This window comes from Chiloscyllium plagiosum, chromosome 29 (genome assembly GCF_004010195.1).
Source record: "Chiloscyllium plagiosum isolate BGI_BamShark_2017 chromosome 29, ASM401019v2, whole genome shotgun sequence".
In the NCBI taxonomy this organism is placed as follows: Eukaryota; Metazoa; Chordata; class Chondrichthyes; order Orectolobiformes; family Hemiscylliidae; genus Chiloscyllium; species Chiloscyllium plagiosum.
The window spans coordinates 20,365,114-20,377,510 of record NC_057738.1 but is presented as its reverse complement, the minus strand read 5'-3'; the positions used below and the strand labels follow the sequence as shown (position 1 = coordinate 20,377,510).

At 41.6% G+C, this 12,397-nt stretch overlaps 1 protein-coding gene across 7 annotated transcripts in view; it reads right to left on the bottom strand.

The window, feature by feature from the left end:
- Positions 1-12,397, bottom strand: part of LOC122564410 (catenin delta-2-like) — a 1,204,994-nt gene that overhangs the window by 13,162 nt on the left and 1,179,435 nt on the right. For all 7 annotated transcript variants that reach the window (XM_043719228.1, XM_043719230.1, XM_043719231.1 and 4 more), the window contains one exon: positions 3,010-3,141. In XM_043719228.1, the coding sequence (XP_043575163.1) occupies positions 3,010-3,141 (132 nt within the window). The remainder of the gene's footprint in view (positions 1-3,009; positions 3,142-12,397) is intronic.

Below are 12,397 nucleotides of genomic sequence, written 5' to 3'. Positions count from 1 at the left end.
TGGATGCTGCCTGACCTGCTGCGCTTTTCCAGCAACACATTTTCAGCTCTGATCCCGAGCATCTGCAGTCCTCACTTTCTCCTTGTATTTATGGGAAGTCACGATATTGGAATAGTTCATTAATAATAGTTACTGTATCTATTATTCAGTTAAGTTTTCTAATATGGTTAAGTTATTCTAAGTTCTCCTTTCTATTGTTGTATTTTAGCTACAAGGTTTGAATAAATTGTGTTTTGCTTAACGTCAAGTAGTTTGACCAGTCGAATTGCATCTGGAATACAGAACTATACATTTGCCTTTAAAATAAGAGGAAGTTACGATCAAGGCTACCGTCTTCAAATATTTTTAGGGGGTCTGGTCTGGTTCATAGCACACCATTTCTAAAAATTCCCTTTCACAGGATGTGGATATCACTGCTAGGCCAGCATTTGTTGCCTGCTCTTGATTGCCATTCAGTAGGTGTAGTGAACCTGGACAGTATTCATTTAGTCAGTGCAACAAAGGAAATAAGAGCGAGTTTCAATCCAGAATTAAGAAATGTTACAATGCAGAAGCAGGCCATTAGACTCACGTCCGTACTGGCTTTTTGAATGAGCACTATGATTGACTGATTGCCATTCTTCTGCTTTGTCCTTGTAACCCTGCATATTCTTGATATTCAAATAACCAACGTGAAAGTTTTTTTTCACTTTGCATTTCTTTGTTTGAAGAATTGATTACACTTCAATTAAGATCCCATGAGATTCTTCCTTTAACAGTGCATCATGCTGTAAATCTCCTCCTTACGTGGGGAAACATACCTGAGCTATGTTTGGCAGTTTGACATGGTTGCTAATGATCAGCAACCAATGAATTATTTGAATATCAAAAGTGAATTCCGCTATTCCAGTGCTATTCTTGCACTTGGAAGTACCACCAGTCAGAAATGCAATCAAAAACTAGATGGACTTAAACATTAAAACAACAGCCACAATGATGTCTAGCCAATTGACCACTTTTGAAGTGTAGTCCACTGTTGTCGTTCAGGAGACATGTCAGATACTTTATATGAATAATGTTTAAATGAGCAGATAATCTATTTTAGCTAGACATTTTGAGGAACTGGTATGAACTTTATGCTCTTTGAACCTTACAAAATCAGAAAAACGTCAAAGTTATAGAATAGGCTGAGTGTGGGATGTTCACTGAATATAGGTAGAAGGAGACTAAAACTAGAAACCTTAACATCAAATTCAACTGCTGTTGAGTTCTTCCATGGCTGCAGAACAATACGGTGAAAATATTGTCATGTTTGCTGATGTCACTGCACTCTATAGCAATATTCACCACACAATCTTAGTCAAAAGTGTGTGGCGACAGGAGCTGAGTGGATTTGAATTTTAAGTATGAATACTTCAGGAATGTCAAAGACGAGTGGTAAACAGAATCTTATATTGACATAGTGCATTTAATGTAGTTTAGCACCGTTGAACATTCTAATGTACTTCACATAAGCATAATCAAACAAGTTTTGATACTGAACCACATAAAGAGCTGTCGAACACCCGACTGAAAGTTTGGTTGAAGGGCCTGTTTCCACACTGTAAGTAATCTAATCTAATCTAAACAATAATTTCAGGAGGGTAATGATGCAGAGAGATTTAGGGAGAGAGTTGGAGAACTTAAGGGCTACGCAGTTGAAGGCAAAGTTGCCAGTGAGGTATAGAGCTGGAAGAACCCACAGGGATAGAGAAAGGTGAGGCCATAGAGAAATTTGAACACAAGGTAAGAGTATATTTTAAAATCAAGATGCTGCTGGACCAGAGGCCAATCTGGATCAGTAAGCTCAGGAGAAACGGTTGATTAGGATTTGGTGCAAAATAAGATATGAAGTTTATGGAGTGTCTAATTTAAGAGAGCATTGGAATAGCTGACTCTGCAGGTAACAAAGGCATGGACAAGGGTTTCAGCAGCAGATGAAGCTGGACAGCCAAGGACAAAGACCATTGGAATGTGAATGTCTGCTGATTACAGTGTCTACTTGTAACTCAAGCTTGACTTGTTTGTAGTGTTCAGATTTGAACTTTGGACACTACTATTGACTGAAGATTTATAAATCAACAGGTTATCTTTCTAAGAATTCTATTTTTCTCCAACTCTGCCCGGTGGGACACCCCCCCTCCCCTCTCTTTACCCTATTATTGGCAGCCATTTTGACCTTAAAATCTGGAATTCCCTCCCTCAACCTCTCAGTTTCTTTCTTCTCCTTTAGGTTCCATCAGGGATTCCAACTCCACAGGGCAAATTTAACTGCAGATGTTTTTCTAGTCGGCCCTTGCAAACTGCCAGCCAACAAACACTGGCAGTGCCACCCAGAGATAAACGTAAATCTTCACCAGGGATCTCTGGAGAAAGTTAACAGGGGTTGAGGGGCAGGGCTGCTGTGGAGGGTCAGAATGGATCTGGAGCAAGGGTCAGGAGAGGGCAATGAATTGCACCTTAAAATGGCCTGGGTTAAGGAGATGGTAGATAAGGAACGAGAACTCCTGGTTCTGATGACTGAACAATAAATCCCACTGTTAAGGAAGATCAATGAACATCAGCTAAGCACAGGTCATGATTTGGAGATGACGGTGTTGGACTGGGGTGTACAAAGTTAAAAATCACACAACACCAGGTTATAGTCCAACAGGTTTAATTGGAAGCACTAGCTTTCGGAGCGACGCTCCTTCATCAGATGGACAACCACTAGTGCTTTCAATTAAACCTGTTGGACTATAACCTGGTGCTGTATGATTTTTAGCTAAGCACAGGGTTCAGCTCAGCTGTAGTGACATTTTCATAGCCTTATCAGACTACCCTGGTTTACTTATGAATGAGCACTTGAGCAAGGAACTGAACAGATCAGATGGTTTTTATGTTGAGCTATTCCCAAGCATGGACAAAAGGTAAGGGAAGGAAGTGGACGGGAAAACACTGGGGGATATTTCATTTCAGAATTTTTAAGAAAGTTGTCTTTTGGTCACTCACCTGGAAGAGTGTCTTTTCTGGAGATATGCTCTCCTTTACTCCCATGGTAGCCAGAGTTGGTCCCGGTTGTGTCATAGTCAGACTTCCTCTCCTTTAGGTTGATCACCTCTCGGGGAGAGGCTGGGGCACTCGCTGGAAATAAGAGAACAATACATGAATCTCATACATTTCCTGAAGTATCCTCAAACAGACAAAGGTCAGTCCCACATGAAACTGGCAGAGTGTTCCCTTTGTCTCAATGGTTAAAATGCTTGTAGGGGGAGTGAGGCAAAAATTTGGGGCAGAAATTAATCTTAGGGTGGGAGTGCAGAATAGTGAATTGAAAGCTATTCAACCTAACACAGCGAAAACAATGGGAGAGAACATCACTGTGATAGAAACTCAAACAGTGCACTCCCCCTGCAGTGTAACTTGATTCTGCAATGTATTGTCTCAGAATTGAGAACAACATATTCCAATTCATTAAAAGGTAAACACCCTGAGCAAAGATGAACCGAAAAGGCCAAAGTGACAATTGTGGTGAAACGTGTAGTGAGGAACACTGTTCTTATAGAGTCAGAGAGTTATACAGCATGAAAACAGACCCTTCAGTCCAACCAGTCCATGCCAAACATAATCCCAAACTAAACTAGTCCCACCTGTCTGCTCCTGGGCCATATACCTCTAAATCTTTCCTATTCACATACTTACCCAAGTGTCTTTTAAACATTATAACTGTGCCCACATCCATCACTTCTATGACTAAAATGTGTCTAAGAAGAGGCTGGCTGTTTCTGTTATCACTCATTGTCAGAATCTGAAACCAGTCTCTGCTTGTAAATGAAACTGCTGCTGTGGAAAGCAACACCTGTGAAGTTATGATATAACTAGTATTTTATTGCAACTTTCACAACCTCAGGATGTTTCCATGTGGTTTTTTTAGTTAATGAACTCTGAATTGAAATCACCATTTTGATGAAGGTTATGCAGCAGCCATATTGTATAGCAAAGTCCGACAAACAACAGTATGATGATGACTGTGTAAGATCATGAGAGGCATGAATAGGGTGAATGCATTCAGTCTTTTTCCCAGGGTTGGGGAATTGAGGACTAGAGGCATCAGTTTAAGGTTAGATTGAAAAGAATAAAACGAAACCTGAAGGGCAACCTTTTTACACAGAGGGTGATATGCATATGGAATGAGCTACCAGTGGAAGTGGTTGAGGCGGGTACAATAACAACATTTAAAAGGCATTTGGACAAATACATGGATAGGAAAGAATTAGAGGATATGAGCCAAGTGCAGGGAAATGGGGTTAGCATGGATGGACATTTTGGCCAGCCTGGACCAGTCTGGGCCAAAGGGTCTGTCTTTGTGCTTAGGACTCTATGACTGAGTAATCTGTTTTACTTATGACAGCTGAGGGGGAAGTATTGGCTGAGGAACCGGGGGTGAATCTCCTTACTTTTAATTGAAGCTGTGTAGTTCATCTGCTATGTCCACCTAAGAGAGCAGTTAAGGCCTCGAGGAGTGCTGTACTCCCTCAGTACTGCGTTGGACTGTCAGCCTAGATGTTGTGTTCCATCTATGGAGTGAGATGGGAAGCCCCCATCTCCTTACTCAGAGGTGACAGTGCTCCCGCTATCCCACCCAGAAAAAGCATCAGCAGCAAGTAATACACAAAGAAAATGTTCAGCAAGGTAAAGAGCACAAAAGACAACTTCAAACACTGTTTCAGATGGTCAATCACATCTGTTCAGAACCAATTAAAGAGAATTGGAAATCTCAGCAGTAACCGATTAAGTGGGTTAGTAAAACAGAAAGGATTAATGGCTGAACACGACTGCTCTTTCTGTCCTGGATCACTTTGAGAATAATTAGCTACAATTATTCAGGACCATCTGAAAATCTTTTGTTCGGCCAGAATTTGGTGCCTTGAGAATTTTGTGCAAAAGGAAAATTTATCTTTTAAAGCATTAGAGCTCTGAGCCTTTAGGTTAGATTAGATTCCCTGCAATATGGAAACAGGCCCTTCGGCCCAACAAGTCCACACTTACCCTCCGAAGAGTAACCCACCCAGACCCCTTCCCCTACCCTATATTTATCCCTGACTAATGCACTTAACACTGTGGGCAATTGAGCATGGCCAATTCACCTGAACCTACACACAGTTGGATTGTGGGAGGAAAACAGAGTACCCAGAGGAAACCTATGCAGACACAGGGAGAATGTGCTACCCCCCGACACAGACAGTCGCCCGAGGTGGTAATCAAACCCTGGTCCCTGGCACTATGAGGCTGCAGTGCTAACCACTGAGCCACTGTGCCGCTTTGTCTTTCCTTTTTGTTGAAAAGCTCAAAAAATTGAATGTGTTTACCAGCTAAGAACTAATAAAATGCTGCAGAATTTTGTTTTTGTGAAGAAGGTTAATGTTTGGAGAACAAAGTTACCTCTTTTACCGGATACAACCTGCTTGATATTCCAAAGGTGCACCCCAGCAAGTCTAGCTGAAAACAGGCGTACAGGTTTCCTCTTTTAACAGTAATAGATATGATTTATCCATTCCCCAGCTACCTGCATTAAAAACCATCAATGGCTTGTTACCTTGGCAAATCTTTGACAGAAAATCTCTTTTTGACAACTGACAATTTTATTGCACAACCACTGGGACAAGTATTCTGACCTGAGCTCCATCTGGGAGTTTGATAGGAAGCCAAATACATGCCAAGTCAATAAATGTTCTCTATGGCTTTTATTTAGCCATCTACCCACCCAGTGTACAATCCCTAATAATCAGACAAGAACAGTGTTGCCAAGTATGCTTCGGAGATTGCCAGGGAACCATGATATTCAACATCCTTCCGCTCTACAACTAAAGCTGCAATGTAACCTGTAACCCGTCCCAGACAAAAACTACTGAAAGTGGGATGTGAGGAAGCTGATTTTAAAATGAACTTGCACAAGTGAATTATTTTTGCAGTTGCATATTTAATCCAAAGGACAGTATTGAGACTTTCCACCAGACAGGTTCACTTGACTCATTTTTATTTTGAAAATAGAACGATGACATGTGGCCTGAAGGTTGGAGTTTGTAGCTGTGAAATGGTTCAAACACTTTAACCCTTTAAAAAGGAGAATATATCACAAAACAAAATGTGCTGTCTTATTACCGACAAAAATAAAGTAACACTAAGGTGAGAGCGGAAAAATTTAAAAGGGACCTAGGGGCAACATTTTCACTCAGAGGGTGGTGCGTGTATGGAATGAGCTGCCATAGGAAGTGGTCGAGGCTGGTAAAATTGTAACATTGGATGGGTATATGAATAGGAAGGGTTTAGAGGGATATAGGCCAAGCGCTGGAAAATGGGACTAGATTAGGTTAGGATATCTGTTTGGCATGGATGAATTGGACTGAAGGGTTTGTTTCCATGCTGTACATCTCTATGGCTCTAAGACTCTAACTTTGTTTTCTGGTGGGCTCTGAGCATGGATGGGGCCAGTTACTTGAATATCGTAATCGAAAGTGAGTTACATTACACAGTCACAAGGCAATGAATGTACCGCTGTGTTTTTGACGGGTTAAGAGGGAAACAGCCAGTCAGTTATGGCCCAACACAACAGGTTGATCACAGCAAAACTACCACATCTGAAGGTCTATCTGACACCATGAACTTCAGTTCAGTTTTTCAAAAAGTACTGAGTTTTAGAGACTATTGCTCGAGTGGCATGTATTTGTATTGACCCAATAATGTAAAAATTTTAACATAAAGGTAAAGAACAACTTGTGCAGATTTATGATCTTTTAGTATTTATAGTTTTTAAAAAAAAAGTAAAATCTGAACACTGAAAATTACTGGCTTTTAAAAAAGAATTGTGCTGTCAAAAGTTCTGGTTACTACAGAATTCTGATTACTACAATGCCATATTACACAAAATATACTGTATTACTAAACACTGAGTGCTGTCAAATGTCAACACTTTTGTTTACGATCTGTTCTGAATAAGCTTGAGTACAGTTTTATACGTAGAGTGACAGATAGTCAAGGGTACAAAACAGGAAGGTGGATGGCACTATTAAGGGGTTTAAGTGGTACTGTAGCGTTTATGCCATGATTTATGAATGGCACTCAGACTGTGACTGAAAAATATTTGTGAGTATTAAATTCTTGCTCTTTATCATTTTGTTTGTTCAAAATGATCACTACAGATAACTTAGTGCAAGAATGAAGGAGCATGCCACTACTGGAGGTGCAGTCATAGATTCATAGAGTCATAGAGATGTACAGCATGGAAATAACCTTTCTCAGGAGAACATGAAACATCTCAGGGCACTAGTCAAAGCAGAGCAGGCGAGCTCTCCATGGTATCTAGGCTATACAATCCCATAACCAATATCAATAAACATCAAATAATATGGTTCTTATTAAACTGGATTCCTATTTGTGGGTCCTTTTGTACGTGTCTCCTATGTTACAGTAATGATTACACTTCAAGTATTTAAATTAATGTGGAAGGGCTTTGTGAGACCCGTTGTTGTGAAAGGCTGTGCTAACTGCACATGTTTCTTCCAGGGAAACCAGCTTTGGGTGAACATGGGCAGATCTTGTGTACATGTGGCAGGACTGGATTCAGATTTGCTTCTGGGCCGCATTTGGTGCAATTCTGCCCACCTCCCATTAAAATTTGCTGAAAAAACGGTTGTTTTTTTGGCAATGTATTTCTCAAAGCCACTTCTTGCACTGATGCCTTCACCCACTCACATAACAAGTGTAAACTTCTCAATAACCTCTGCCTAATTCCACATGGTGAACAGTCGGTGAAAGTGGGAAATGAGATTGTGAATCCTTATGACCACATTTCTAGTGTGTGGTTCTTCAGACTTCTGGTAGGGTCAAGTATGGAGAGTTAAATTTAACTTGACGGCAGAACACTTTTCAATCTATTCCCATTGTTCTGGCACCTGCAAAATCACTGGTAATAAATATTGGTAAGGTCACATTGTTACAATAAGTAGACATTGCTGGACAATAAAAGACAAAAGGGCATTTACCTTTCCTTCTGACATTGGGCACTGCCTACACATAGGCATTGAACTGCCGGATTGTCAGCCTTATGTTAAAATCAGACTGTTCCATTCCAATTTGGTACAATGGACTCTTGTGTTTGCAGTCTTGAGTACTCATGGAAGATGCATTCACTGTTCTTGAGGCCTGTGTTATGGGGAGACCTGCACTACAGATTTATATCTATTAGCACATCCAGCTCCCTGGCACTGTTGTGCTTGGTAATTCATTCCAGCTGAGTTCAAGTTCTCTTGGGTAAGATGCTGAAAGGGCTTGAGAGAGTTTGCAGCAATAAATACCAATGCCTTCTAAAGATGAAGTAAGGTAAGGGGTTTTGTGGAAGGAATAAACCTATTAAATAAAGATAATAAAACTATTCGAAACCTTGAAGGTCGTAACAAATCTTTGTGACTGATTGGATTTTACAAGAAATGCTGATAGGAAGACTCACTGTTCAAAGCTCTTTTTTTCCCTTTTTTCTCAATGACACATACAATTTCAGGTCAATTTCACAGATTTAATATCAACCAACTAGTGATCTTTTACATGTTCTGGCTCATTTAGAAGTCCATTTGCAACAGATGAGTTACTCAGTAGAATTTAAATAACATTCTCCAAGATTACTTCTGTTTCAGATCAATCCAAGGTGCTTGGGCAAGTTTCTGCAAAATTAACTCTGAGAATGTCTTATGTGAAATTTGACACAACTTCAGAAAACAGAAGCGTGGGTATAGCATAATGTTACACGGAATGAGTTGGGAAACCTGACTGGAAAAGAGGATCTGTTTGTGGTGTGTTTGAGAGACATGAAATAGCTGAGAAATGCTGATAAATGAAGCATTCTGCGAAGACTCAACTAATCCGGTTCAATTTCCATTTTTTCTTATTTAATTAGGGGGTTAAGCGCGAGAGATGGTACCTAACATGTTGCTCCCACAAAGCAGATAGCCCACCGTATCACTCACCAATCATCTCATTAAGACTGGACACGCAAGTTAAACAAATATCTTACCCTATAACTGGCCTCAGTACTGCCAGCCAATCTAAAACCAGCAGCTCCTGGGTCTCAAAGTTCAAGCCAATTCCTCAGAATTCCGAGACCAATGGTGAGATGCTAAGTTTTTTTCTTCTTCAGGGCAGGGGCTTGAGGAGTAAGGGTGTTCAAAGGCAAGATCAGGAGGTTGAATTTCAGGGGATGTGTGTTGGTGGGGTGTGTGTGTGTGTAAGGGGATGTGTGTTGGTGTATGTGATCCCTAACCCTAACCCTAACCCTAACCCTCTAGATCCCAACCTCACTCACCTCTGAGGTTTCCATGGTCAGCCATTTGGGAAACCTGTCACCTTTTTCATTCACTGGGATGGCAGGTGATCATTGAGCTGGCGAGTTAAGTTCTCATGTAGCTACTATTTGATCACTTAAGGGCCTTAATTGTTGATTAGTCAAGGAAGTCTCTTGCCTCGCATGTAATTTTCAGAGATGGAGAGGAAGTTGTGAGTTTTTCTCTGAAGCCAATTTGCCTAACTATTTCCTCTCAAAGCTACCCCTGTCTTAACATCCATGGAAGGGGATAATCATGCCCAGTATACATAGTTACAGACAATTCCATCCAGAAATGCTTTTATGTAGACTGGTTGACCTCCTGACTCTACTTGTTCTCTGTAATTCCTACATTACAACAATGACTACACTGTTTAAAACCATTGTGAAAATTGGCAGTAGAGCTTTTCACGTCCAGAGATCATGAAAGTTCTTTCAATATTTAACTTTCTATTTCTTTCTTTGGTCTGATTTCAAATATAGTTTGGCACTGCGACTCGGGCACGCTGCTCCAACTTGGGAATTGGTTACTTCCTCAGTTTTACAGACATCATTGTGTACAGAATGAAAAGAAGGTACACTATCCAGTTCACAGAGCCAACGTCCATTTCTGTGAGATGAAGATGGTTCTATAAGAACACAACATTGTGAAATGAGTGTACAGGCATCTATTGTGTTCAGACATGGTCACACTGGTTTACAGCACTGAACTGTAATTGTATAATGATGCCCATCAGTCTTGCAAGTCCCAATGATGGGCCTGGGGGGGGGGCAGGTGCGGAGCGACCGGGCCGACTCCTCTCCCCCTCCCACTCCCCCCAAAGCCGAGCCCTGACCAGTGCCTTCACCTAGTGCTGTCCCATTCCCCACATCTATCTCCAACCGAGCACAATTCTCGCCGTGCCCGAGCCCCCTCAGGGCTTTAAAACCTGAGCATGACAGCAATAGCAACTTGTCAATGATGCATTCAACTCAATTGCCTGCAATTCCCTTCTTAATGCCAGTGCAGTGATACGTGGGGCATCTGACACTGATGGATAATAAAATGTACAGACTGGGTAGTCTCTCAGTATAGCTTCTCTGAATAAAACATCCCCCTCCAGCAGGGTTAAAATGACTCACCACTTTTACTTAAAGATATCTACTTGACCAAAGCATTTCGATCTTTAAATATTTTGGAAAGCCGCATCCTTTCATTTGATCAAAAGCAGAATCACAAAACACAGTCAGAGGATCTAATTCATTAACATTTTCCTTCAGATATTATCAGCTATTCGGAAAGTGTTGAGTGTTATTCTAGAATGATCCCATATGTATATCCTGGTGTACAAATGAATGACCACACAGGTTGCGGAGCACCAGGATATGATCCCATGCTATAGATTTTGGACCGTAAGAGAATTATCTGCAGTTGGTTATGAGGTACAGAGATAAAGTCCCACAGATACTCCTGGGTGATCCCAGAGATAGGTCAACATAATGACACCAGAATAGGCCTTAGGACACAGACATAAGATCCTCAAGGTGTCTATGGCAGTACAGGGGTAGGACCCTACAGGTAAAGTTCTGTCATATAGGGATGTGCTCCCCACACTTGGTAATTGGGTTTGATTCCATGGGTCACTACTGAGCTCGAGGTGTATAACCTCTCATGTGTAGATGCTGAGATATAGCGGTTAGATGACAGAAGTAAGCACTTGGGTATGGAAGTATTATCCACAGTTTGATCCTAGAGCACAGGGGTATGAATCCAATAGTGAGAGATGTTTGAGAGTGGTGACAGCAGTTGCTAGGTTGAAGGGGGTCTTAAATAATCCTGGTTCTGGACCCTGATGACTGAAAACTTTGGCACTTCTGGTTGAATAGAGAGACCAGGGCACAACCAAGGTCCCAGTCACAAAACTTATGGGTGTGAGCTGACTCAGGAGTAAAAGGAGGCTGTGGGGAGGCTTTGAGAGATTTCATGAATAAGGACATCTGGCATTGGCAACTGCTAACACAGGAGGCAAGACTATGATCGGTGAGATAGAAGTGGTGGTGGTGGGAGGACGTGGGCAGGGGTTGTTAGTGTTGTGAACAAGCTGTTGGGACTTTACTTGTGGGTGCATATAGCACTGCATTTGGTCCTCCGGTGAACCGATGGCCTGGGTATGTGTCCTTCTGTCTGTCCGCGTGTGTGTGCTCATGTTCATTTTATGGCCCCTGTGCTGAATGAAGACCCTTTCCTCAGCCTTGCAACTTCCCTTCCTCACTTTGTCCTGTCAGACTGTACCTTTGCCCAGGCTCCGTCACAGGACACTGTTCTCGGCGACTGTTGTGGATGTAGCAGTGTTGAGATTTGCTGAGGGTACAGGGGTGAGGGATATAGCTGGCATTGTGGAGAGATGGGGGTTTGTGGGCAAAAACAGGGACAGTGGGATGAAATGTTTGAGGGGGTGGGGGCAATGGTTAGAGAGTTGGGGAGATGATTGACGGTTTGGCAGACAAGGTGGGTGAGGAGTGGGAACCAAGAGAATGATAACATCGTTCCTGATGAAGGGCTCCAGCCCAAAACGCCAATTTTCCTGCTCCTCGGATGCTGCCTGACCTGCTGTGCTTTTCCAACAACACACTCTCAACCAAGAGGTGATACTCCAGTGTACATTGCAACCCATAGAGTAAAATAGCAAAAGAGTTATGGTGATCTTTAATAACAGACTGCATGCACCTCAGACTTGGAGGTTGAATCCAATTTGGGGCAGCATACTTTAAAAGGAATTTCAAGACTTTGAAGAATGTGGAAGGGGTTTATTAGGATAGATCCAAGCTCTAGTTATATGAAAAGGCAATAAAATCTAGCATTGTCCTCCTCAGAGCATGGACTGTTGAATAGAGATTTAATACAGGCATTGAAAATCATGAGTAGCTTTGATAGAGTAGATTGGATAAAATTGTTTCCAGTGAGAGGGCATTCAGTAACCAGAGGTACAGATTTGCGATAATTGGAAAAAAAGCCAGAGATGAAGGGAATTTTTTTTCACACAGAAT